The sequence below is a fragment of the Artibeus jamaicensis genome, unplaced genomic scaffold (assembly GCF_021234435.1).
Source record: "Artibeus jamaicensis isolate MK-2021 breed Jamaican fruit bat unplaced genomic scaffold, CSHL_Jam_final scaffold_612, whole genome shotgun sequence".
Taxonomy (NCBI): Eukaryota; Metazoa; Chordata; class Mammalia; order Chiroptera; family Phyllostomidae; genus Artibeus; species Artibeus jamaicensis.
In genome coordinates this window covers 13,658,955-13,680,110 of record NW_026522049.1, presented here as the reverse complement: position 1 = coordinate 13,680,110, position 21,156 = coordinate 13,658,955, and the positions used below count along the sequence as shown (strand labels likewise).

Here is a 21,156-nt window from a genome sequence, read left to right as displayed (position 1 = left end):
CTCTTTCAAAACATGGAAACACTACCAAACTCAGGTCACAAGGCCAGCATCACCCTGACACCAAGGCCAGGCAAGAAACTACAGACCGGCCCTGGCTGGGTAGCTCAACTGGTTAGAGCATCCTCCCTATACGCCAAGGTCGTGGGTTCAATCCCTGGCCACGGCACGTACAAGAATGAACCGATAAATGCATCAATAAGTGGAACAACAAGTTGATGTTTCTCTCTCTCTCCCTTCTCTCTCTCTCTCTCAAATCAATAAGTAAAAAATTAAAAAAAGAAAGCACAGACCAATACTCCTGATGAATACAGATGCAAATACTTAAACTATTAGGAAACCAAACTCAAAAACCAAACTCAGCGGCGTGTTAAAAGGATCATACGCTGGGATCAAGTGGGATTTAGTCCGGGGATGGGAGGATAATTCAGCAGGCACAAGTGCAGGAACGTGGTGCACTGCCACGGTAGGATGACAGATGAAAGTCAGGCTCCAAGATGCACAGAGCGTGCAGGGGATGAGGCGAGGATTCCAGCGCACGGAGAGCGCCCGGAGCCAGCTCTCCGCCTCCCAGGGGTTTGGTGGTGGGAGGCGCAGGCTCCTGCTGGGGAGGGTGGGGGCTGAGGAGAGACTGCCCAGCTCTGAGCACCCTCAGGGGTGCTGGCAGACATGCCAACCACATCCCCATGGAACACTCCAGAAACGCAACACTGTACTGTCTCTGGAAATGTTTCAGGCGACCTAGTGCTTTGGACCTGAGACAGCAGCAGTCACTCCTGACCTCTAGGCTGGTTTCCCTAAATGTAAGCGGTCATGGCGCCACCTAGTGGACACTGTGTCCACTGGCGCCGGCCGAAGGCACAGCCCAGCTTCCTGCAGACGGTTTCTGGGACGATCACATTGAAATAGGGGCAGGCAGCTGTGCTTGGGCGTTTGGGCTTTATCGATGGACACCTTACTGTGTATTCATTTCCTCCTGCTTCGTCTGTCTTATCTATGAACGGGGAGAAAAATGGAACCGCATTCTTGGGATGTTTTGAGGACGAGATGAGTTTATATTTCTAAAGCATCTGGCACACCATAAAAGCCGTGGACGCTTTTGAAAAATACTTAGCGGACCAGCCACGGTGGTTCTTTCCATCTGGTGTTGCCGAGGGCCTGCCCCTTATTTATCTCTGAGCTTGGGGCTTGGGGCCGAGACCCTAGCCAGCAGCTGCCTGGGTCTTCCACCCAGGGTCTCTCATCCTCGCTTCTGAGGGAAGTCACTGGAGATCCCTGGGAACCTTTTGGGAGATGTGGCCCTTAGCTTGCAGGTGGCTCCTTTCCAAGAAGGTCCCCACCTGTACAGGGAAGCTGAGGAGCCTGCATCCTTCTCACCAGGACGGAGAGTATCCGATAGCCTGTGTGAGTAAGGAGCTAAGATAACACAAACATACCCTGGCGGGGTATCTCAGTGGGTTGGAGCATCATCCTGTAACCAAAATGTTGCAGGTTGGATCCCCGGTCAGGGCACGCACCTAGGTCGTGGGTTCAATCCCTGGTTCAAGTACGTATGGGAGGCAACCAGTTGATGCTTCTCTCTCTCCCTGACAGCAATGAAAAGGTGTCTTTGGGTGGGGATTAAAAATTTTTTTTAAGGTGACCAAAACATGTTGGAGATGGCCCATGTGCCGAGGCTGAGGTTTTGTGTCCAATAGTCCAAAAACCCAGGCTGACTAGATTGAATTGGCCCGGGGTTAATTCTAGTCTTTTTTTTTTTTCAAACCAAATAGGCAAGAAGTCTGTATCAAAATGCCTTCATTTGTCTCCTGCACGTGTGGTTTACTAGCCGAACATAGCCTTGACTCTTTATAAGCCTGGCAGGACCTTAAGCATGAAGTACGTAGGGAAAGAAACATTTTCTAGGTGTCCCTTCTCAGTCCCTCAAACTAAGGTCTGAGCAGAGAGGTGGCCGTGGTTGAGGAAAGTCTGTCTCATTCATTCCATTGCCGTTCATTCATCCAGGAACCTGCAGTTCCTTCTGACGGCCGGGCCGGCCACCGGGAGGATTCCCTCCACCCTCGGGAATTCATTACCCAGAATCCCACCTGACCAACACACTGTCTCCTTCCAAAGATGCTCAAGTTCAACTACATGCAGCGTAGCAAGTGCTTGGAGCCAAGTCCCGGGACACAGAGCTGGGTCAGGGTCACAGCAGGTGACAGAGGACAGGAGAGTTCAGGAGGACATCTTGGAGAAGTGTGGGTTTTCAAGGGGCAAAGTGTGGGGGGTGACATGTCCCGTCATTTAGGAACAAAGGACATTGTCAGCCAAGTCAGGGTTCAGGATGTTTCGTGAGGTGCTTTCCAGGAGGGAAAGCAAGGAGCTGATGCTACTAGAAACCCTGAGAGGAAAAAGTGTTACACACACTTTTTTTTTTAAAATAGATGGCTTGCTAATCACATCTCACATAGCAAAACAGGCTGATACTTTCTTTCGACTCTCGTACTACAGCGCCAGGGAGGAAGTAACAGACCATCTGTACTTCCCGTTAGTGGGAGTGAAATTGCTACCATTCTTCTAGAAAACAATTCGCCAAGACGTGTTGAAAGCCTCATTGGCCGATGCCTGGAATTTATCCAAAGACATAATTTTGTGCTTGAATGACAGTTGTTCCTCACACAAGGAAATAAATGGAAATGACGTGAGCTCAGTCACGTGATGGCTGATCACGTGATCACAAAACCCTGAGCCGGTATTGAATGACAGGTGAAAGGTTTTAACATGTGTTCAATGATAAAGCTGCTTACAGAACAGTTTTCAGAGAATGACACCCCTGTACTACAGGACAGCAGGTGCAGACACTCTCATACACACATGTACAGTCGGTACATGCACGTGCCCACGCACGAACATGTGTAAGGAAACACGCCGAGCCATTGGCACCGACTCTCTCTGGTGTGTTGCCGCCATAACCGTATTTCACACTCGGTGATTTTCTGTGTTTTACACATTTTTAAATCGTGTCATCAATAAAAAATAAAAAAGTCAAATATTTTGATTCTTGTCAAATTTTGATTCTTGTCAATTCTTGTTAAAATAAATATGATCTTTCAAATGGCAATACTTAGCCAATATATCTGTTGGTGTCGTTTTTAACTGACAATGGTGTGTGTATGAATAGCTTTAAATATAGATACAGATAAAGATAAAGATGCTTATATGTACTAGTTAAAAACTTCTAGTTACATACGTATAGATTATTTCAAGTAGATCGCCCCTAAATCAAACATGTATAATATATATGATTTCCTTCAAGAAAGTTACTTCAGGGGAAAAGGGTTTAAAGGAACGAGTATAAAGGAAACATGGACAAAAACTAGGGGGGATGGGTATGGGGGGGGAGACAGGGAGGGCTGGGGGTCGGCTGGGATGGAAGTAAAAGACAGAAAACTGTTCTTGAACAACAATTAAATAAGTAAATAAATAAAAAGTTACTTATCCCATGAGGTAAGGAATGCAGCCCGCCCCTCTGTGCCAAAGTGTTCCTGTGCTGCCCCCCAGTGGCCACTCGGAGAATACGCGATACACTATCAACTTTCAAAATGAGAAACCTCCTCGGACGCCGCAGCTAAACGGTATCGGAAAACAGTTTAAAAATGGCAAAAATAGCAACAACAAAAGGTGGCTCTACGAGATTGAATCAAGGTGACCAGAAACTTCTGGAGACTAAATGAGAGAGTCCGGACCTGAACTTCAGTCAGTTAAAGCAGTGTTTTCCACGCACGATGAATGGAAGCCTAAACGGAGTGTAAGCCGTCACAAAAACACGCCCGAGCCAAAATCAGACTCGCAGAGGGACTACAGCTTGTGCCAGAGCGACAGTGCGGAGCCTGCGGTGCAGGGGTGGGTCTGGCGGAGCTCGCCTCGTCACCGGCTGTGGTTTCCAAGGGACTAGGAGACACCTGCCCTTCCGCCCGGAGACCTGGGCGTGCGCCCTCGGCGGCCCTCGCTGCGCAGGGACGCGGGGCAGCACCTTCGCGGGGTGCGGAGCGCTGCCCCCAGCCCGCCTGCTCCCAAAGGAACACGCGTCACCTGGTTTGGCGCGCGCCCTGAGACGCGCAGCCGCCCGGGCTCCAGGGCCGTGGGATTGAAACTGTCGGCTCTGCGACAGTGACCAAAAATTCTAGCCAGAAAAAGGCAACAATTGGTGGCCCTGGTCGGGTAGCTCAGGTGGTTAGACCCTTGAACCCATAGGCCAAGGTTGTGGGTTTGATCCCAGATCAGGGCACTGCAAGAATCAACCAACGAGTGCATCGGTGAGTGGAACAGCAAATCAATGTTTTTTCTCTCCCTTCCGTTCTCTCTAAAATTAATAAAAACAAAAACTTAGAAAAAGGAAGGGCTGGACCCCTGGAGCCCAGGGCGCTGGACGCTGCTTGCCATGTGACTTCTCCTCTCACGGGCACTTCTGGTGCCAATCACCATCTGTGCAAATCGATGGATGAAAAGCCTCCGCACTAGAGCTGCAGGTCCGCCACATCAGAGCGCATAACACTTTCCAGGGGCGCCGTTTCCACTCTGCACGGAGAAGCCAGTATCGCCTGGGCCCCCATTAGCATATCTCCTTGACACCTACAAGGACCAATTACTGCTGACAGGTTGCCCTGGCTGTCACCACCTTCCTCCTGGAGTGACACTTGGACAGGGAGAAGGCCGCTCACTGCACACCTGCAGGTGCCACGTCCCTGCGGTTCTCCACTGTGGTGGATTAAACAAGGGCGTCGCCCGGGGCTGAGCTGAAGCTCCTGCCGCCCCATCACTAGCAGGGGACTGAGCCCTGCTGTCTTTGCTGGTTAAGGGGGCGGGGTCACCTAGCTGGCCGGGCTGGCTGAGGCTGAGGGTTCTGTTTGTGGAGGTGCCTGGGACACCGACCCTGAAGGAGACGCTCCTTTGCAGCCCTTCTCCTTCTCAACAATGGCCCGGCCCTGGCTGGTGGGGCTCAGTGGACTGAGCACCGGTCTGGGAATCAAAGGGTCACGGGTTCGATTCCCAGGCACGGCACATGCCTGGGTTGTGGGCCAGGTCCCCAGTAGGGGGTGTGCCAGAGGCAGCCACACGTTGATGCTTCTCTCCCTCTCTTTCTCCCTACCCAAAAATAAATAAATAAGATTTTAAAAAAATAAAATAAATAAACATGGGTCGTACCTCACCGCCCTGTCCATGCAGCGAGGAGTCAGATGAAAGCATGCCAGTCAGTGTCTTGTGCTACGCAGGCAGCTATTGTCCCTCAGGGACAGGGACCAGGTGCGAAGGCAGGGGGACTGGGCCTATCTTTATTCTGCTGGCAGAACGCAGGCGCAAAGCCCAACACGATGGGGTCCATCATCCGTCCCAACCCCGCGTGGACCCCTCTGCTTCCTCCAAGACCCGGACTCATCAGCTCCACAGGCGCCCTCACTCTCGGGGCTGAGCAAAGCGCACTCCCATTCGCCGCACCGAACGAGCACCGAGGGCCAAAATCCGGTCCTCGCCGTAGTCCGCGGCTTTCCAGTGGGGCGGCCACTGTCCCAGCACCGAGGTGGCGCTCACAGCTCGGGTCTGCATCTGCAGGTGAGCCAGGGGCAAGGCCAAGGTCGGGGATCAGAGAGACTGGGGAATGCAACACCCCGTGGGGGTCACGCGCTCATCGGTCGGAATCCTAGTCGGGTCGTTAGAAGAACAACTGAGTCCTGGTGTCAAACAGGTTCCCAACAGGTGTCGAAGCATCAGCGCGTCCTGGGGACCGCGGCATCAATGCCGCGGCACCTTCTGCCTATGAAACGCCCTGGGAAGCACCAGAAGGCGGCGGCAGACGCTCCAACCACATCGACGCAAATGTATTGGGCTTAAAACAAACTTGGCTTTAGCACTCTTTAATTTTTTTTTATTATTTAAAAATCTTTTTCGACGTTAGCCTAGGCCCACCGTGGAAACTAAAAGGCTGTAATGGAGCCTTTCTCGAGGGTCGGTGTATTGATCTGCTCCGATGCAATGAATAATGCAGAATAAAAAAGTGACTGATGACCAATTTAAGCGAGAAACACTGAACTGCGCCCTCGGCATTGGAATGCCGTCCAAGTATACGAGACACGGGCTTTTAAACTTTCAGGAGACCCCCAAGGAGCTCTCCCTGGTTTTTTTCAATGACATCTTTATAAAATAAATGTTCCCTGACTTGCACGATCTGGGTCGGTATTTGCAAGATGCTCTGGTCTTGAACCAAAGAACCAAGGGTGGACAACGGAAGCTGTGAACCAGAACGGCCAGCGAGATAATAGCTGCGGACATTACTATTATTAGTACGGCGGGTGGAAGGGTAAAAAGAAATAGCCAACACACACACACACACACACACACACACACACACACACGCACACCCCCAGTCCTCCAAACCCGCAGGCTGTAGGGTCCTTGCCGTGTCCGCTGCGCGCTGGCCCCCGCGGCCCTCCCGCGCCCTGCCCAGCACCGCGCCCCGCGCTGCGCCCCGCGGCCCCGCGCGCGCCGCCCGCACCGCATGGTGTAGAGCAGGGTGCCGTCGTCCTCCAGGCGCAGCAGCTTGTTGGGCGTCGTCATGTTGTGCGCGATGGACTTCTTCCCGTTGTGGAAGAACGTGTCCGGCGTCCAGATCTTGCTGGCCAGCAGGTTGTTGAGCGGGAGGCGCTGCATCGGCCCCTGGAAGCGCAGGCGCTCGTCCTTCCAGCTTTGTCGGAAGAACACGTCGATGGTGTATTCCTAGGGCGAAGGGAGACAAGCAGCTGAGGTCGCAGCGGGGCGGGAAGGGACCCCTTTCCCAGGTCTTTGGGTTTTTATTCGGGAAGATCTGGTGGCGCCCAGCCCCGGGGACCTACCATCTCCGTGTCGGACACCGGGCCGAAGCTGGTGACGTAGATGTCGGTCCTCACCTGGGTGACGCGCTCTGAAAGACACACAGGTTCCCTCCTGGGCGCCCAGCCGACCCCCAGGCCACGTCCCCGCCCCCACGTCCTCAGTCTAGAGACTGACTTCGCCCTCGGCCACTGCAGGGCTTTTGCAGTGCGTTTGCTAAGTTCGGAGGTCTTGGCACCCACCGAGTGCAACGTGCTGCTCCAGCCGTGAGTGAGAGGAAGCGCCCGTCATCTCTGGAGAGGGGCGCGGGGGTCCCCGTGGGCAGGGCGCGCTGGGTCCTGGCTGCAGGGCCCGGCATTTGTCATCGCTCCCGAGCCCAGCTTCTTCCTGGCTACGTCCGGAAAATACTCCCAACCTCACAGCGCACTACCCTGCTCTCCCATAAACAGCTGTATTTTTTTGTTTTAAAGTTTCACAATCCACCCTTGTGGGGAGCAGACACTCCTGCCAAAGCCGCAGCCCCAGGCGTCCGGGAAAAGGTGTCTGAGGGCCGAGCACAGCACGGCCTGAGCGGCGACGGCTCTGGGAAGAAGGACCCGCTCACCTTACTGGGCAGTTCGAACGGTTAGAAATTGCTATCGCGGGAAACTATTTCAATCACAACGATGGAAAATGCACGAAGCCATAAAAGCCGCTAATAACCGAGGAGGCAGACACGTATTCACTGGGAAAGCCCGGAGCCTGTGGCCCCCTGTGGCAGCGAACCGGGCCCCCGTTCTGGGAGCAGTGCCGCCCACTCCTCCCGAGCCCAGCTGCTGGGTGGGGCCGTCACCCAGTCAGGGCCCCGCTGGTGGGAATCCTCTCTGCACACGGTGCGCGTTTGCGTGCGCGCCCGTGTTGGCACGATGCTGCGCGTTTCCAGGGCCTGTCTGTGCACCGAGGTGCCGGCCCTGCAGAGCCCCCTGGCTCTGATTCCTCGGTCCAGCCTCACAGGACTGGAACCTGTGCCGGGGGAACCGATGCGTCTCCAGAGGCTTCGGTCCCTGGGGGTGTGTTCAGAGGGGTGGGGCCGCTGGACCCAGGGACACAGCGTAACACAGAGGGAGACGTAAGTCGGTGCCTAGCGGCCGTGTCGATTTGCCCTTGCCCCAAATGCAGAGAATGGCCATTGATGCTTTAAGTGACTCTCCCTGCTGAAAATGCAGATAATGGAGAGCTAAGCCTCTCCTTGGAGAATGTAGTTGGTGTGGGTGGGTCTCTAACTCACCTACTGGAGCAAGTTCAAAACCGCCGCCTCTATCAGCTGAGGCGAGGGCATTGCACCTGCCTAGAAACATTCAGCACAAAATCAGGCTGTGTGGACTAGGCCCCCGAAACACGCTCTGCTATTTGTTTATCGTCAACTGTGGGAGGGTCCAAGTACGTGCTACGATTATGGCCCTAGTGAAAAAAATTAAACGCGGTATTAAACAGTGAGGCCCACTGTTCAACGTCAGTGTGTTTACATCTTTCTATATTACGTTTAATATTTCCACTGGGGCCATAATATAGCCATGGCTGGGTAGCTCAGAGGGTTGAGCATCACGCCAATATGCCAAGGTTTCAGGTTCGATTCCAAGTCATGGCACCTACAAGAACCGACCAATGAATGCATCAATAAATGGAACAGCAAATTGATGTTTCTCTCTCTGTCAACTCAATTACAAAATATTTCTTAACCCGGGGTGAGGCTTCTATAACACCTAAGAACTGGTTCCTCCTTCAGTGAACCAGAAAGGGCATCAGGATGGTCTGGGGGGAGGGGGCCTTGCAGGGACCGTGACCCCCAGCCTCCCGCATGGTGACCGTGGCACTCGGGGATTCAGGAGCCGTGGCCATGGCCGTCGGCGGGGTCTCCTCTGCTTCAGGGCAGCCAGGAGCTGAGGCCGAGGGCGCTGCCCCGGGGCCGGGAGGAGGGGGACACGCACCTCCGAGCCCCGGCCGCAGCCGGTTGTCGTAACCGTCCAGAAGCCCGTCCAGGATCCTGGTGAAGATGGTGCTGTTGTCGTTGGTCTCATCTTTCACTGCACTGGTCGGCATCTGTGAAAAGCTTTTGAACAGAGAAGCAGAAGGTTTCAAACGTGCATTAATTATTTCTTATTTAAACAGATTTAATTTATTCATTTTTAGACAGAAGGAAAGGAGGGAGAAAGAGAGAGAAACATCAATGTGTGGTTGCCTCTTGTGCGCCCCCTACTGGGGACCTGGCTCCCAACTCAGGCATGTGCCCTGACTGGGAATCAAACCAGCAACCCTTTGGTTTGCAGGCCAGCACTCAATCCAGTGAGCCACACCAGCCAGGCCTAAACTTGCATTAATTATTTCTTAGAAATTCTTCTCAAGATAGAGAAACTAGGGAGTAATATGGTGAGCGGGAGTGGAGGGAGGGAGAGAATGATCTCTTGCATCGAGGAGACTGTTTTCGTGGCCATAAGCTTGCATTGCTGAGCATCCGGAGAGCGTGGTGCTCTGGGCCGGCCATCCATCCACCGGACATGATGCCCAGGTCCACCCCTCCCTGGTTCGACAACACCAACTCTCTTCAAACTGTGACAGAGTTACCTGCAGTGGCGAAGGGATGTGACAGGTGCTCCCTCCCCCCCCCAACTAGGAGCGTCCGTGCTGTGGACATTAAATGGTGACAGGAATGACGGAGTCCGTGGCATCGCTCTGGGCCCCTGCACTCATTGCCGGCACCAGCACTTCCAGCCACAGCTGTGACCACAGCTGTGGTCACAAACAGTGAAGGCCAGTCACCTGCCATCTGATACTCAAAGGCACAGAGTTCGGTGTGACCCAATGTGTTGGTCCTGCAGTAAGACCCTAACAAGAGTGGCCGAACCTTCCGGAAACGAGAACAGCCTGGGTTTATCCAGTTCCACCAAGGGAGGCCCCACAACTTGAGCGGGGGCCCCCCGGGGGAGTTGCACCAGGAAGATCTGGACAAACTGAGGGAGTGACTCAGAGAGAAAGGAAGTCGAATCGGGAAGACAGCCACTTGGGGAGACATCGCAGAACCCACCTCGGGTCCTGGCAGCCGCCCTCTGACCTGTCAGGTGCCTCACACCTGGGCTTGCCGCCAGGGGTGGGGGGAACACACCCAGCACAAAGCCAGCTGTGGGCCCCAAGGAGTCAGCATCTTTGGGGTTGGGGAGAAGAGCAGATGAATTGTGGAACCTTCCAGAAAGCCTTGGCCGTGGGCTCCCCAGCTCTGTTTACCCTACATTTTCTCCATAAACTAGCTGAGAGCTGAGACGGAGCATCCAGAGTGGATGCTGTGGGCAGAGTGGATGTGCGCCTGCCCCACCCAGTTCTCAGAAACCGGTCCCTTCCACCCGGCGCGTGGAAACAGATCAATTCTTTACGTCCCAACCCCGTTCCCACTCGAATGAGAGGCCCGGCTCCGCAGTTCTCATTTTCACATCCCCATTAAAGTGAAGCTCTCACGAGCTGAAACGCTTCCCTGTGAGTGTGGAGCCCTCTGTGCTTCAGCTTTTAAAACGATCGCATTCCCTTTGCTATGACATCCATCAGAACGAGACGCGCTGGGCCTCGCGGCCTAGCAGCCTCACAGCCCGAGCGCCAGGAGGAAGGGCCTTGACGCCGTCCTGGGGCTTCGAGAAAGAAGGTGACAATGACGCCCTGCACTTGCCCAGCTGAGTCACTGTAGGTTAAACTCAGTGTGGCCTCCGCATCCTCTCCTCAGGGTGTCGATAACCCCTATAATAGGCTGGGTCACTCAGTTCTAGGCCATGTCCCCTGGCCCGTTTTTTGGACGGTACTCTCTGGCCCCATCTAGAGGCCAGAGCGCGAACGCCAGCAGAAGAAGCACATGGCTTCTGCGTGAATTCTGAGCAAGCCAGACTTGTACACACGGAGAAGGCTGAAAGGTGGGTTTCGAGGGCTGGGGCAGGGGAGGTGGGAGACGTTGAGGACCGAAAAGTCCTGGGGGATTCATGCGCAGCGTGGTATAGAGGTCGTTCTCCAAACAGTGTTACAGACTTCAAAGTTGCTAAGGGAATAGGACTCGAATGTTCTCACCTCAAAACAAGAAATGGTGACCTCGTAACATGATGGCAGTGTTTGCTAACACAACGGTGATAATCAAATTACAATATGTTATATACCTTAGACTTACACAGTATTCTATATAGAGTACAGCTCGATAAAAAATGCAAATTGAAGAAATGATGCCCTGGCTGGTGTGGCTCAGTGGACTGAGCGCTGACCTGCAAACCAAAGGGTCGCCAGTTCTATTCCAGTCAGGGCACGTGCCTGGGCTGCAGGCCAGTCCCCAGTAGGGGGCGCGCAAGAGACAACTGCACATGGATGTTTCTCTCCCTCTTTCTCCCTTCCCCTCTCTAAAAAAATAAATAAATAACCTTTTTAAAAAAATAAGTAAAAGTGAAATATTTTTTTTAAATAAAAACATCACTATGATTCAGAAAAAGAGAAAAGGCATCTCTCAATGTTTCAAGTCCATTTTTCTAAGCGATGCCATTACCTGCTGTGAAAATGTTCCTGGATTACATTAGCTCAGTACAGCCCTGACTGTTCGGAGGTGAAGACTTGATGATATCATCGACTGATGGGTGTGTCCCAAACATGGGGTGGTCATTTCATGGTCCCCGGGGACAATGCTTCCGGTGGCCGCCCACACAGGTTCACACAAAACCACCCCGCCCTGCTCCGAACCCCTTTCACAAACACCTGAATCATTGCGCACAGCCATGGAACAGGACTCGATGTCTATACATTTGAAGCCCCCTTCTGCTTCTTGTAAAAACGTGAAAGAAAGGAGTCCAAATATATGTCCACATGTATTTACCCATAAGAGGAAGGAAGAATTTCAGGACCTGCCTCATCTGCTGTGACTGTGGGCCCTTTTGAGGCACAGGCCGTGGTGGGGACCTGCAGCGGTGACGTCTTCTCTATTAACTGAGGACAAGACCTGGGCAGAGGGACCAGGGTCTCAAACACGTTCCTGAAGAGGGAGCCCTTACCTGTTGTGACAGCACAGATGGACCTGGAGAGTGCTATGCTAAGTGTAATGAGCTGGTCAGATAAAGACAGACGCCACATGATCTCACTCATGTGGAATGTAACAAACAAAATACACCGATGAGCACAATGGAACCAGAGCCGTGGACACATGGAGCAGACGGACAGCTGTCGGGGGGGGGGGGGGGGGAGTCGTCGGGGAGAGGGGCTGAATGAAAGAAGGGAAGGATTAGCCAAAGAATGTATATGCATGACTCGTGGACACAAACAACAGTGTGGGGATGGCCGGGGTGGGGCTCAAGGGGGCGGGGACAAGCAGGCAAAGCAGGGAAATGGGGCCGTCTGCAATAATGTCAACAATAAAAATAAAAATAACACGTTCCTAAAAATGCCCTTTTGGGTGGGGACTCCTCAGTTCCTAGACCCCCTCAAACACAGTGTGCAGCTGCAACATATGGCAGCAGTACCATGTCACTGCTGTGGCGAGGGAAGTCCCTCCCTGGTCCCAGAAAGCAAAGGAGGCGCCCCGTCCGGGACCAGTGCGCCTGCCTATGCCTCAGTCCAGCGACAGGGCCACCTCTCAGGCAGACCGCAGCTGCTGCTCGCTCCGTTCCCCGTGGCTGCTTGCACCCACTTCATGGACAAAATGACACAGAAATGCTGAGTGGTCACAAGCAGAGGCTTTCTGGGTGGAGACTTGGATGCCTTCCTCACTTTGAACACGCGGTTCTATGGGTCCGCTGTGTAAATGCCGTAACGACTGGCCCCAAGGAGCTCTGACGAGACTCAGGACACTGTGAGGACCCGCCTTCAAAGCCTCAAGGACACACTGAGGGCTCAGCTCTTCCGAGGGAGTCGGTTCTTGTGAGCCAAGACTTGGGCTGCTGTGGCCAACAATAGCCTGAGATAACAGACGTCCTTGAACGTGGGTGACTTAGCCCCCGGTATTAGGGTAGATTCACCAGGTGGCTTGTAAATATAAACTGTTTCCTTAGACTGAGCGTGTGTTGTCCACAAAAACGGAGCAGGTGGGACATTTTCAGATTACAGCGGTCCCCCCTTCTCCGCGGTTTCACCGTGCCGTGGTCAGCCAGGCTCCGAAAATGTTAAATGGAAAATTCCAGAAGTAAACAATTCAGAAGTCTTAACCTGCACGCTCTTCTGAGTCATACGATGAAATCCCACGCCGTGCCGCTCCTCCGGGTCCGGGAGGTGAGTCATCCCTTTCTCCCCACATCCAGGCTGTTGCTCTCCCCACCTGAGAGTCACTTAGTGGATGGACCGGCACCGCATCCCCAAGGCCACGTTCAAGCCGCTCTCACTTCCCTTCAGAGTGTCCCACAGTGCAGTTCAGAAACTGTGGGAATGGAACCCTTTAGGTGAAAAGGCAGGACATCTCAGTCCAATTAGGAAAGAAAACTCCCATCCTGGGGTGGCGAAGACCTAGGGTAAGAAGGAATCTTCTGTCCATGAGATTGTGAAGCAGGAAAAAAAAATGGCACCAGCGTGGCCGCCGCACTTCAGACGGCAGAAGCTGCAGCCGCAGCACTGAGCGCCCGGTGGGGACGGCGAAAGCTCCACATTTGTGGGAGGGGGACACGAATGAAACTGTTGTCCTGTTGATGGCAGCGTGTTGTGCCAGAAAGCAGTGAGTCCTCGTGAAGAGGGCGCCGGGCGGCCCCCCGGGGAGGGGCACCCACTGCACCCGGGCTGCACAGACGCAGAGACAGGCGTTGACTGAGAAAGGGAAACATCTCTGGGGGGCTGCGTCTGCTGCCCACACTTTCAGCAGAGCTGAAAAAGTTGACTAGGGTTTGGTGCATCACTGGGGGTCTGGGAAGGCAATGGGGGTGCGGGGGTGGGGGAGGCAGGCACGTGTATTGATGTTCCAGAGAAGAAATCATAAAGAAGATGTAGCACCCACCACCCAATGTGGAAGCGAACACCCTCACCTTCCGTACTTCCTTGACCACATGTTGGTCCGTACCAAAGACACAAGGACTTCATCTCTCAACTGGAACTCTGCACTGATTTTAGTTTGGAAAATAAGGTCACTGAGCTCCCCACTCCAGGCTGAGGAAGGGACGTGGTGGCTGTACAAAGCACACGGACATGGGTGGGGCGCAGAGCGATGCTGGTCCTAGAAGTGTGAGGGCATCCTAAAGTGCTCCGCATCGGCCCTGGCCAGACTCCGGGTCCTGCGTTCTTCAGAAACTCCTCGTGGGGTGGAAGGAAGCAGCAGCCGATGAAATCTGGTCCATGAATGGGTTTATTTCACCAGCGTGGTGTTTAAGAAAAGTAAACAGGGATATCTTCAGAGATGGTAAACTCTTGCAATTATGCAAATTAAGACCTCCCTCTGTGGTCTTAAGTCTGCAAGAAGCTGGGCTCTGAGACTTCTGCACTAGCCTCTTCCTGCTTCTAGGCCCCAGAGCCTCGGGGGTAACTGACCCAGGAGTGATGGACACCTTTAAGGTCCCCCCAGTGGCCCTCAGGGGCCACCGGGGTGGACGGACAGTCACTGTTCTGGGCATGTCTGAGCTGGAAACAGAGCAAAGCCACAGAGTGACCACCCTAAGTGAGCTCTCTGCTCCGTGATGTCCCCGAAGTGGCCACAGGACGGTCCCAGGGGCTCAGGGCGTGTCTCAGCAGCTCAGCTCAGGAACCGCATCTTGGGGGTCTACCGGGTACTGGGTGTTGCACTGAGGTGAGTACCGGGGATGCCACAGTGACGAAGGTGACACCCCAAGGACATGATTGTGTTCTAGCAGGGGCGCCCAGCCTTTTGGCATCGCCGGGCCACACATTCAATACAACACAACACATAATCGCACAAAACACCTCATCACGTTTTAGGCAAATTCACGATTTTGCGTTGGGACACGGTCAGGGCAATCCTGAGCCACATTCAGCCCATGAGTGGCGGGCTGGACACCCCTGAATCACAGAGGGTTTCCAAGAGACCGTAGCAAATGTAGGGCTCTGTGCAGGCTCCACGCACCGCAGGGCCCCAAAGGCCAAGCGACCTTTGTCCAGGGTCGGAGAACAGCAGTACCAGCGAGGTGTTCAGGCAGGGAAACCAGGAGCCACAGGAAGGGGCGTGGAAGGGTGTTGGGAGCGGTGGTCCCCCAGAAATGAAACGATGACGCTTGCAGGGGGCACGTAAGAACGTCAGTGAGAAGAGTAATGTGCCACCAGAGAGATGGCACCCATCGAGCCATGAAGAAGTATGTGGTCCTGGCCTAGTGGTTCAGTGGGTTGGAGCATCGTCCAGTACACCAAAAGGTTGCGGGTTCGATTCCTGGTCATGGCACATACCTGGGTTGTGGGTTCAATCCTCAGTCAGGGCGCCTAAGGGGGCAACCAATCGATGTTTCTCTTTCACATCGATGTTCCCCTCCCTCCCTTTCTCCATTCCCCTCTCTCTACAAATAAAATATTGAAAAGGGCTCTTTCTTTTCGAGGAACCGCAAGGATTTTCTTCCAACATAAACTTTACCTATTTAGCTATTAGTATTATAATCCATAATAATATGATAGCGACCCCAACTGATAAGTGTATCATTTTGCCAAGTGATGTCTGATGGAGCCTCCTTAAAAGAAAGACCGCCTCCTTGACCTTGACCCCTGGGACGCTCCAGGGCACCATCCACGGTCCTCTGTGGGGTCCACACTCAGTTTCCAAAGGGTGGCCTCCGATGCGGTGGCTTTCCATGTCTCCCATTCATGGAAGACCCCCAAGTTCACGTTTCCAGCCCCAGTGGCCCACCGGGCCTCCCCACTCGGATGTCCCAGAGGCGTCTCCCAGGGCTAACCTTGGCCAAGACCGCACTCACGACATTCCCTACAACCTCTTCTGCAGTCTCCTCCAGCTTTATTAATAGATCATTCCACCCATCAGGTTTGTAGATCAAACGCCTGGGGGGCGGGGAGGCATCCCTGACTCTTCTCCTTCATTCACGCTCAACGTCCGCCCTCGACCCACCGACTTGCGGCAGTAGCCCCTCCCCCGGGGCTCCGCACTCACCTCTTCACTGTGCTCCGCCTCTGCTTCCCGCACCACCCTGCACCCCAGACTGTCCCATCCCGCCTCAGCAGCCAGCGTGAGCACCAAAGTCTCTGTCACATCACTGCCACACCTCCACTGGACCCCTTTTCACCTCCACTTAAAACCACTGGGTGGCCATTATTGGATGCTCTGCAAAATGAGGGTCAACTGTTCTTCCGGATGCAACCTAGCAGGGCCCGCAAGGGGCTTCGTGATCTTCCCCCTCCCCTCCCCCACTGCCCCTCTGATGATGCCCCTTATCAACGCCCCCTTCCTCTCACTGGCCTCCTTGCTGTCCCTAAGACACCTGCCAAATACAGCCATGCATTCGCCGCTCCAACCCCATGTTCATCCTGCACGAATAGTTTGGCTACGTCGTCACTCCCCACAGACGCCGGAGGCAGCATCTCCCCAGCACCCTTGCTAACGCCTGCTCTTTCCCCTAAGAGCACCTGTTGGGATGCAGCTGACGCATACCTAGCACCCAGCAGAATGCACAGCCCAGCCCTGGCTGGTGTGGCTCAGTGGGTTGAGCGCGAGCCTGCGAACCAAAGGGTCAGTCCCTGGTTCAATTCCCAGTCAGGGCACGTTGCCTGGGTTGCGAGCCAGATTCCCAGTAGGGGGCGCAGGAGCGGCAACCACACATGAATATTTTTCTCCCTCCCTTCCCCTCTCTCTTTAAAAATAACTAAATAAAATCTCTCTAAAAAAAAGAAATGAATGGTCTGGAGGTGGGGTCCCCTCTACCTCAGATATCGGCACCTGGCACAGAGTAAGGGTTCGGTAGACACCGGTGTGGCAGCAGTGTCCCCTGGGTATCCACACCTCGTCCCCAGGGCCTGTGGCTGTGAATGTGCTGGGTGACACGGCCGGGGAGACTCCGCAGGCGCCTTAAGGTTAGGGACTGTGCTGTGCGCATGCACTGGTTGGTGCCCGTGGTGACCACTCCGGGCACCCGCGCAGGACCGACCCCAGGGGCAGCCCCCCGGTCAGCCAGCCTGCACCCGGCGCCGCTCCCCGCCCTCCCAACCCCCGGCCTTGACCCACATGTCTGGTGTGTTCGGCAATTCATCCTTCACATCAGCCCGTGACGTCGGGCCTGCTATTAACTCCGCTCGGAGGCTGGGAAGCCAAATTACAGGCAGGTGAAATTATCCTTTTGATGCCGCACAGCCGGTGCAGTGACAGGGATCAGAGCGGCCTGACCACCCTCTGTCCACACGGTACCTGACGCTGTCCCCAAATAGCTCCCTGGGCTCCTGCCACCGAAACCACGTCGCCTGTCGGGTGATGGCCCAATTTTTTGTTGTTGTGAAGACTAAAAATAAAGTGGTCCCAGCCTGCATTTGTTATGAGGTTTGCCTTTTGGTTCTGAAATGCACTGTTAAATAAACACAACTAAAACAGAGTCGTCAGTGAAATGCAAAAGCCTACTTCATGGCCTATCTTCTATTTTCTCCTTGGTTTTTAATCCTCGCCTGAGGATATGTTTATTGATTTGCAATAGAGAAGAGGCTGCGGGGTGGGGGAGTGAGGGAGACACTGATGTGAGAGAGAAACTTTGATCAGTTGCCTCCTGCATGCGCCTCAACAGGGGATTGAACCCACAACCCAGGCCTGTGCCCTGACTGGGAATCGAACCCACAACCGTTTGGTATATGGGATGATGCTCCAACCAACTGAGCCACTGGGCCAGGGCGCCCTTTTTCTATCACACGGTCCCTTCTCTATCACATCGGATGACCTAGTACGTGTTGTCTGTTCTATGTTATTCCAGCTGTGGATTTTAGAGTGGTGTTACTTGAGTTCCGTGAGGATACTCTTTTGTTGCCAGTGTTTAAGTTTTGCTCTATTCTTTCCATTTCCACTGCACCTTGACTGTCAGAACATTCTGGAGAGGGTCTTGCCATGGACAACTCTAGCGTAGACCTCGATTCGGCCACTTTCTGACAGTTGGACCTGGGCACACTTCTGAACACTCTAAGCCTTGAACTGTTTTCACCTACGAAGGGAAGGTCTGGCAAAAATTAAGTTGTACTTTTTTTATTCTCTCCTGAGGACATTTTTTTCGTGGAGTTTAGAGAGGAAGATTGGGGTGTAGACAGAAAGAGAGAGAGAGAGAGAGGAAAACCTGTTGCCTTCGGTACGCACCCCAACAGGGGATTGAAACTGTAACCTAGGTATGTGCCCTGACCAGGAATCGAACCCACAACCCTCCGATGTACAGGACAATGCTCCAACCAAGTGAGCCACCCCGCCCGGGCTGAATCATACACTCTTTGAAAATGCAGTCTGGAAGTGGAGCCAGAACATATCAACACAGGTGATTACTGGTCTACCACCAGAGTTCCAGGGTAAGATTTCTTCTCACTTTTGATTCTAATAATTTCCCTCTGAAATCGCGCACTAATTAGAATATGCACATTATGTAATTGCACCTTGTAGAAACCCGAAAGCCCACATTCTCTTTCTCCCCTTGAATGGAGCCAGTGACTCACAGGGAAGCTGACTGTCAGATGGGGCGGCTGGGCTGGGGCTGGCCCGGCGTCCTAAGCTTTGCTTAGCTCATGGCCTGTGGGAGTGATGCACGTGCTAAAAGTTTCCTTTATAAAGCATGCGATATTTTCTGTGGGTACCTTTTTAAAAAGTGCTGGGCCATGGCTGGTGTGGCTCAGTGGGTTGAGTGCTGGCCTGTGAACCTGTGAACCAAAGCATCACAGGTTCAATTCCTAGTCAGGGCACATGCCTGGGTTGTGGGACATGTCCCCACTAGGGGGCGCTCAAGAGGCAACCACACACTGATGTTTTTCTCCCTCTCTCTCTCTCTTTCTCCCTTCCCCTCCATCTAAAAATGAAATAAAATCTTTAAAAAAAATAAAATAAATTTTAGAAGTGCCAGCTCTGGCCAGGTGGATCAGTTGGTTGGAGCATTGTCCTGTACACCAAAAATCTGTGGGTTCAATTCCCAGTCAGGGCACATTTGTAGGTTGCAGGTTCGATTCCCAGTTAGGGCCCATATGGAGGCAACTTATACATGTTTCTCTTTCACATCTATGGTTTTTTTCCCTCTCTTTCTCTCTTCCTTCCTCTCTCTCTAAAAGCAATGAAAGCCCTGGCTGGTGTAGCTCAGTGGATTGAGTGCGGGCTGGGAAACAAAGGGTCACCAGTTTGATTCCCAGTCAGGGAACGCGCCTGGGTTGCAGGCCGGGTTCCCAGTAGGGGGCGCATGAGACGTAACCACACATTGACGTTTCTCTCCCTCTCTTTCTCCTTCTCTTTCCTTCTCTCTAAAAATAAATAAATAAAATCTTCAATAAAATAAGAAAATAATAATAAAAGCAATGAAGAAATGTCCTTGGGTGAGGATAAAAAATAGTGCTGGGCATTATTTAACCCTGCCACCTGACCACCTTTTTGGTTTCTGGCCATCCCTGCCCCACTCAGATGTCCGGTGAGCTGTGTGTGCGTCACGTAGCGCATTCACCTGACCACTTTGGTGGCACTTCCATGTGTTTTTATCGTCGTTGCTACAACCATCTGTCCCGGGCCTTGTGAGCCCGCAGCCACCGTGCAGGCAGAGCGTGCCATCTGGGCTCACAAGCGAGAACGTCCCATCGGAAAAGCCACCGTGAGGGCTCACGTGTTTCAGGGAAAGTGTATTTCTCGCTATAGTAAGGAGAGCGCTGACTGGGCATGCGCACGAAGCACCTCTCACCAGAACTGAAAGTCCCGGTTTGCACACTCATGGGGGGGGCAGGTGAAGGGCAACCTTATCTGTCCGTGTTCATAAGCTACTTCTGCAAGAATCTGCTTGCAGTTGCCAATCACGTGATTTCATTCAGATGTGGGATACAAAACTGAAAGTAGCTCATGCACAAACAAGACAATCAAACAAGTAAAAACTCATAGACACAGGCAACAGTGTGGTGGTGAGCGGAGGGAAGCAGGGTGGTAAAGGGGAAAGGGGACGAGACACCTGGTGACAGAAGGAGATGAGACTTTGTGTGGTAGACACAGCGCAACATACAGATCGTGTGCCGTAGAAATGTACACCTGAAACCTATGTGATTCTATTACTCAACGTCACCCCAATACATTTCATTTAAAAATAAAAACAAAGCAAAAAAACTGTGTTTACCAAAGTCTATTTGAAGTGTAGTTGCCATGCAGTGAGGTGCTAATGCGTTTTTTCTTTTCCAATAGAGAAACCTCTAAAATATGTTCAACACAATTAAATAAATGAAATCAGATTTGAGCTTAATGAGTTGGTGGTCTTCCAATTTATCTTACAGTTATCGCCAGCTGATTGAGTCTGATAAAGTGTGGTTTTCCCAATGATGATAAATGAACTCCCATTAAAATGTGGTATTTTGTATTTTGGCATTACCTTGATTCAAAGAGTGTGTCTGTGCTGGTTTTTCTGTACCGTGTATTTCTGACTACCGGCCTCATTAAAATAATCATAATGCCTCAGTAACACCACGCGTGTCTCCAAACGTGACACCGTAGCAAGCTGCCTGTCACAGAAGGCCTCTCTGTTCAGCTACACATTTGACTCATGTTCCGTTATATAACGTCAAACTAAGAGAAGAATCATAAAAGCTATTGAACACGAGCTAGTGGTGATCAAATTTAGAAAACGTACGGGAGAAGAAGAAAGACTAGTCATGTGTTTTCAAAGCCACTGCTCATTAATCAATCTTCTATAATCACCAAATATATTCTCCTCAGCACATTTAGACATTTTCTTTTGTATCCTCACCTGAGGACATTTTTTCCATTGCTTTTAGAGAGAAAGGAAGTTGAGGGGTGGGGCAGAGAGAGAGAGAGATTGAGAGAGAGAGAGAGAAGGTGAGAGAAACATCAGTTGCCTGCCACCTGTATGCACCAGGACCCAGAATCGAACCTGCACACTTTTGCTGTACAGGATGATGCTCCAACCAACTGAGCCATCCGGCCAGGACAACAATCACACATTTTCTGATCACCAAATCCACACTCTTGTCAAGGACCCCGCATACAACATTGAACGTGCATAAAAATGGGCATGGGCCTCTTCTGGCCCTGATTGATTTCTTGTGGCCCTCCTTACCCTCCCCCCACCCGCTGTCTGGCTTGGTGACCTTCCCCAGTTGACTGTCCAGCCCTGCCACCTTTCCTGGTTGTAAGACAGGGCTAATGATGCTGAGTTCCTAAGTTTCCTCCTGGGACTTGCCTAAAACAGA

General features: G+C 52.7%; 2 protein-coding genes across 2 annotated transcripts in view; one reads left to right on the top strand and one right to left on the bottom strand.

The window, feature by feature from the left end:
- The window catches only part of GABRB3 (gamma-aminobutyric acid type A receptor subunit beta3), a 238,005-nt gene that overhangs the window by 19,589 nt on the left and 197,260 nt on the right, over positions 1-21,156 (top strand). The window lies entirely within an intron of this gene.
- Positions 1-21,156, bottom strand: part of GABRA5 (gamma-aminobutyric acid type A receptor subunit alpha5) — a 54,282-nt gene that overhangs the window by 30,216 nt on the left and 2,910 nt on the right. Inside the window, exons 2-4 of the mRNA XM_037132734.2 lie at positions 8,811-8,932; positions 6,867-6,934; positions 6,530-6,750 (exon numbers count right to left, since the gene is read on the bottom strand). Coding sequence (XP_036988629.2) covers positions 6,530-6,750; positions 6,867-6,934; positions 8,811-8,932 — 411 coding nt within the window. The remainder of the gene's footprint in view (positions 1-6,529; positions 6,751-6,866; positions 6,935-8,810; positions 8,933-21,156) is intronic.